At 40.7% G+C, this 6,214-nt stretch overlaps 1 protein-coding gene across 2 annotated transcripts; it reads left to right on the top strand.

Annotated features, from left to right (window-relative positions):
* Window positions 1-328: 328 nt before the first annotated feature.
* MRPS22 (mitochondrial ribosomal protein S22) lies at window positions 329-6,176 on the top strand. Of its 2 annotated transcripts, none has more exons than XM_080410341.1 (8): window positions 329-487; window positions 717-871; window positions 1,635-1,799; window positions 3,003-3,146; window positions 3,628-3,711; window positions 4,644-4,789; window positions 5,632-5,740; window positions 6,001-6,176. In XM_080410341.1, exons 1-8 carry the CDS (start codon window positions 367-369, stop codon window positions 6,091-6,093), a joined length of 1,017 nt encoding a protein of 338 aa, XP_080266467.1. In that variant the 5' UTR covers window positions 329-366; the 3' UTR covers window positions 6,094-6,176. The 2 variants fall into 2 exon arrangements, with proteins under 2 accessions (XP_080266467.1, XP_080266468.1); XM_080410342.1 differs by having other exon boundaries at window positions 442-567.
* Window positions 6,177-6,214: the final 38 nt, after the last annotated feature.

The raw sequence follows: 6,214 nt of genomic DNA, 5'->3' as shown, positions 1-6,214 counted from the left end.
ACGGTGGCCTCAGTACCTCTTTTCCTAATAGCCTCTCGCCGCACTAAAAGCCCTGTTCTATCCCCTCTACCCTCGCCACCTCCCTCCCGCTCCCGCCGCCAGCTCTGACTGGAGCACAGGGACGGGTTCCCGCCCTAACCTGGCCCTCACCTCCGCCTCAGCAGCACTTTAATAACGCAAACGCGCTGGGAGCGGTTTTGCGCTTTATTCCCTTGGGGAAAAGGCCCGGGGCACCGCAGCTCTTTCTGACTGAGCCGGCCCCCCGCCCGCCGACGGGCCGCTGAGGGGGAGACTCCATTTCCCGGCGTGCCTCGGGGCGCGTCCCGGCGCGCGCGGCGGCGGGAGGGGCGGGCGCCAGTGCGTAAGATGGCGGCGCTCGGCGCGGGCGGCTCGGCCGCGGGGCTCGCGCGGCTCCGGCGTGTGGCGCGAACGCTGTGGGGCTGGCGCGCGCGGCGGGGCCTCGGGCAGGAGGCGGGAGCCGCGGGCGGTACGCGAGGGGGGGCGCCCCCACACCCGGCATCGCCGTAGGGACTGGGAGCGCCCGCTGGGCCACCCGTGCCCTTCATGGTGGGCCGAGCGGGGGAGGCGGGGGGGGGGTGGGGTGGCGGGGGGGGGGCTGCCGCGGGGCCTTGGCGTGAGGGCAGGGGGCGGCTCGGCCGCGGGCGGCCCCCCCCGGCCCAGGCAGGGCGGCTGACGGCGGTGTGGTGCCCCCGCAGGAGGGGAAGGCGGCAGGCCCGCCTTTACGGATGAAGTAGTTCAAAGCCTGCTCTGCAAAATGACGGGGCTCAACCTGCAGAAGGTGTTTAGGCCGGTGAAAATGGAGCTTAAACCGCCCAAGTACAAGCTGATGACAGAAGCTCAGCTGGAAGAGGTAGGCTGCTCTGCTTCGCTTTGAGTCAAGTTTTGGTTTTAGCAAACAGCCTGTAACAGGCCGTTTTCCCCTTCCTTTAATGCTGCTGTTGGAAACACTTCGGTTTATTTACTTTGTTTCAGGTAATTTCCTAAATTAGTGTAAATTAGTGTTTCTTCATTTTAAAGAGCCAGATTTATTTATCCAATGTTTCTCTATTTTTATGAAATATGGAAGGAAATTGTTTGCTTTTCTTTTTCTGTAGTGATAGCTTTTCTTTAATATCCCCTTTTCTTATGCTTCCTAATTGTGTTAAATGCCTTCATCTGGTATTTAAATGATAGCCCTGGGAATCCTTTTGACTACTATTTTTTTTTCCTGTTGTCTAGCCGTGGTTCAGGATGATGAAGGGGCCCTAAGCCTGTTCTTCTGTAACCACAGTCGCAGCTATAGATACACTTTGCTTGTGGTTCATGCTTTTGGGGGAAATGTATGGTGGAAAAATACCTGAAATAAACTTGGTGTTTGCAGTAGCATATGTCAACTTTAGTTTTGGAGCTTCCTCCAGCAATTTGCCCAAGTTCCAGTAGTGGTATATTGTTTGCATGCAATTCATTTATCTGGAGATTGAATTAGTGTTTCACTTCTCAACTGCAAAAGGAGAAAAAAAGATTTCAAAAAACTTCTGTCCAAATGAAAATATTTGTCCCCAAATTGTATGTTAGCTTTCCAATAGGATGACTTTTTAAAAAATTGTAGAATTAAACTATTTTTTTTCCCCAAGGCCACAAGAAAAGCCATTGAGGAAGCTAAAGAAAAACTAGTCATGCCCCCTGTTTTGAATGAACGAGAGCCAATTGATGATGTGTTAGCAGAAGATAAATTCCTTGAAGGAACTGAAACTACAAAATATGTGTTTACAGACTTAACTTACTCTGTTCCACATCGTGTAAGTAACAATGCGTTAATTTATTTTAAGAGTTTTTAATTTTTAATTTTAAAATAATCTTTAGGTTTTAATAAAATGTAGTTACACCAGTTTGTAAAAAGGCAGAGGAGTTGTAGATGCAGGCTGGTACAAGTAGTACAAAGACACTTATTTCTAAATGTTTGCTTCTGACTGATAACAATAAATGACATTCCAGTACTCAAAAGCAGGTGTGTGTGTAAGCTGTGAGATAATTATTTTAAAAGCAGATGCTTGTGATGTGCTAGGAGTGCTGGGTTCATTACTCCTTAAAGCTTTATGTGGAATTGGATTACTTAGTACTGTGCATAGACCAAAAGATGGAGCTCTTTCACAGCGGTAAAGATCTGGTGGAAAGCTGAGGAAATGATAAATGAATTAATAAAAAACCTGAATAAACAGTTGTCAAATAGAATTGTGGAGTATAGGGATAAAGATTTCTTTGTATAATGAAACATCTAGATTGTCTCAAGTATCAGTAGTAAGAGGCTGGAAAAAATCTTGACAAATATTCATGATTCTAAGAAGTCTTCATGGTTCAAATATGCATATAGTGATGATCCTGTGCAATGAAATGCCCAGTCTTCCACCTGTTACACTGTCTGAGAGCTTTCTCCAGGAACCTGCTATTTATTATTCTGCCTCAATGTATTAAAAACTTCCTCATCCCATCAAGCTTTCCTGTCTGCCACCTCAAATCAACTATGCCTGTGAACAGATCTGAGTATATTGTTTAATTATCTTGTTTTATCTGTTGTATTTTTTGTTTTGCACTTGCCCTTACTTGATTCTAGCACCTACCTCTGAAATAAAAAAGTTCAAGACACTTGCATTCTTAATTTAGTATGTGTTATTAGATGCATAAAGTCAGGCCAGCAGCAATGCTAACTCCTTTCTCTGGGTGTTAGTTATTTGTCTAAACTTCACAGGGCTGTAGCTTTCAGTGTAGGCGCATGCAGTTGTGTCATACAGTAAAATTAAGGTGTAAATGTAGCACTTAATTAGCAGGTACGAAGGGAGAAAGGATGAATCTAGCACATACCAGCTTCTAATTGATTGTTGCTACTGTTAGTGTGAGTTCAGGTGTAGAAGGACTTTGCTAAGTAACCATCTCTTACATGGTGGTTCTGGCTATGAAGAGAGAACCCTTTGGGACATAATGCTCTTTTTTTACCTTCTTTCCAGGAACGTTTCATTGTAGTTAGAGAACCAAATGGTGTATTACGCAAAGCAACCTGGGATGAACGAGACAGGATGATACAAATATTCTTCCCGAAAGAAGGGCGCAGAGTTATTCCCCCGGTGATATTCAAGGATGAACACCTTCCGGTAAGGTTTTCCTGGTTTTGAAAACTGATCATTTTTACTGAATTGAGCTCTGATAATGCGATTTGGACAGAGTAGGTCTGAATAAGACAGTCTGCTTGCATGTTTTAAGCTGCTTGAAATCTGTTTTGAACAATTGCTTATCATTATGACTTAGTTAAAATACTTACAGTGAAGTTCCAGGTTAGGGCCAGGTCAGTCCTGGGTTGGTGTAAATATTCTGTCATACTAGAAATCAACATTTAATTGTTATGCATTGATGAAAATGTTTGCTTGATCTGAAAACGTGAGCTGGCCTTTCAGAAACAAAAGAAACACTGTATTAATGTTATCACAGCACTTACTGTACTTTTGTTTTGTCTTGTGATTAAGGGGATACTCACGGTTAAGTGGTGCCCGGAACAGAAATGTGGCTGCTGTTTTTATTTTGGTGTTGGAATGGTGTGATATAGAATCTATTCCTGAATTTGAACTGTTGTTTTAGAATGTATTTCGGCAAGACCGTCACGAGGATCTCCTTAACATGTGCATTGCTCAGTTTGAGCCAGATTCACCTGACTATATCAGAGTGAGTTTACTTTTCAGTTTTCTAGCAAAAAAATAGTATTTGTGAAGAACTTTAGTTTTGTTCTGTAAATGTAAGTATTATATGGGGATCAAAGGTGGCGTTTATATGTGTTTTTTCCCTCCCATATAGATCACCTGCTATCATTGTGATTAGTTTTATAGGCTTTTTTCTTGCCAAGAAGTAAAACAAGATTGTTTTAAGAAATTTCCAACAGTACAGAAATAACTACAGATACATAAAAATAGTGTTTATAAAGGTATTGATGATAATGCCCATAAGTGGCTCCAACCAGAGTTGTGCTACTACAGTCATGCTAACTATGTTAGAATTTGAAAGGACCAGGTAGATAACTGAGTAAGTGCACCTGAGAGCACTGTATATAAAGTATTATTTTTGACAAAGACGCAGGTACAAAGATACACTTATAGCTGAAATCTAAATTTAGTAACTGTAGTTACTGGTGAACATGGTAGTCTACACTTGCCTTTAAAACATTTACTTCTCTTTAAACTGTGATGATTTCTCTAGTCACTGAGAATGTAACTTCTGTTACGTGGTTTTTCAAGTACCTCTTGTTCAAAGCACAATTTCATCTCTTTGCTCTAGCATTTTTCTCTTTAAAGAATAGATTACAACTGAAAAGCAGTGAGTGAAATGAAGGTTCAGAGATTATGTCCCTTCCTCCCCAGATTTTCAGTACATACTAGTATTTAGCTTTCTGTTAACATAAAAATGTATATGCTTAAGTACAAAGAATTGGGTTATCCCTCAATTAATCATGTATAAAGTTTTCAGGCAGCATGGTTCAGCCTTTGGTTCACTCCTGCACATCAGGGAGGTCTGGAAATAGGTTAAAAACTCAAGTGAGAGGTAGAAGGGAGAAACTGTTACCAAGCTGTATTTACTAAAACAGAAACCCTTTCTGTTTATAGGTTCATCATCGGACATATGATGATATTGAGAAACATGCCAAATATGATCTGCTCCGTTCAACAAGACACTTTGGAGGAATGGTATGGTATCTAGTAAACAGAAAGAAAACGGATGGCTTACTAATAGATATGATCCACAGAGACTTGTAAGTGGTGTTTGTCACATTAATTCTGCTTGTCTAATCAGAAAACAAGTACCACTGTTTGAAATTAAAAACAGTATTTCTGTAAGATGTATAAAAGTGTCATTTTCATCAAATTTTAGGCTAGCTGTAACTTTTAGCTATATAGGTGCTGAATGGAAGCATCAGCTACAGTCTATGAACTTGTAGGGTATTAAATTAGGCTTCTGCAGAAATGAGCCTCTTGCGGTTGCTGGGTATTTTTGTTTCCCCATGTAATTCTCAATACAATTCCAGCTCTGGGCAGTGCTAATCTTAAAGCCCAATAATTTTGTACTACTGAGCTCAGTTCTGCCTTTTAAGATTGACACACTGGGTTTAAGAGCAATTCCTAGTGTAGCTTAGGAGCAGATAGGTATGCTGTCACTTTAAATGGATGGATTTCTGCTAAACACTCACTTTACAGAGCTTCAATTTTTTTATTACTTTTTTATATATACATATGTTTATATATTATATATAACATTCATCATTACTTTATTACTGCTGAACATCAGGCTTAAACTGTAGTATGCATAAGTTTACATACCTTTACCTAGTGCACCTTGGTGCTTGTGTGCTTCTTGTCTTTTTTTCTTATGAATGGGTTGCCATTACAATAGCTGATGGGATGCCTGTTTAGCTGTATATTCTGACTGTACACTCAGTGAAAGCAGATGTTTATGAAAGTGTGGTGTGCAAAGTACACTTTCTCCAAATAGTCCAAGTATTAAGAGAAAGTAATTGCTATAAATGGGCCTTTATTTGTTTAGGCTGGGTAATGCTACAAGTTTAATTACATTGTATAATCTGCTTGATTTATTTAGGCTGGATGATACTACAAGTTTAATTACACTGTATCATATGCTTCATCCTGAATGTCAATCAGCAAAAGAAGCTAAAGTACAGAAACTTCAAGGAATTGATCTGATCAAGGTATGCTTTTCTACTTTAGAGCTACTTAACTACAGAAGAGAAGGCTTTTAACTAGCAGAAGCCTATTTAATAGATCAAATTTTTCCTTACCTTAACAAGTATTTACCTAGAATTTGCGTGTGCAGAGTTGTGGGGTTTTTTTTCATAATTTTGCTGTACTGGAATTTCAGTTGTAGCTGGCTCATCTACCATTGGGATGATGAACTCTTATTATGCAACTGTGCTCTTAACTGTACATCACTCTCTTGCCATGTTTACAGGTATTTGTGAAAACTGAATCACAGAAAGAAGGCTATGTACAACTGGCCCTCCAGGCTTATGAAGAAGCAATGGCTACTTCTACAGGCTCATGAAATAAAGCTTATGCTGAACTAAGGTTCAAGTCTGTTTATAAACATTTTCTCTGTAGGATTCTACAATAAATGCTTTAAAGAACTGACTGTTCTATAAAAAGTTTTTTACTAAAACAGATAA

This window comes from Falco punctatus, assembly GCF_963210335.1.
Source record: "Falco punctatus genome assembly, chromosome: 13".
Classification (NCBI taxonomy): domain Eukaryota; kingdom Metazoa; phylum Chordata; class Aves; order Falconiformes; family Falconidae; genus Falco; species Falco punctatus.
This window is presented reverse-complemented; position numbering and strand designations above follow the sequence as displayed.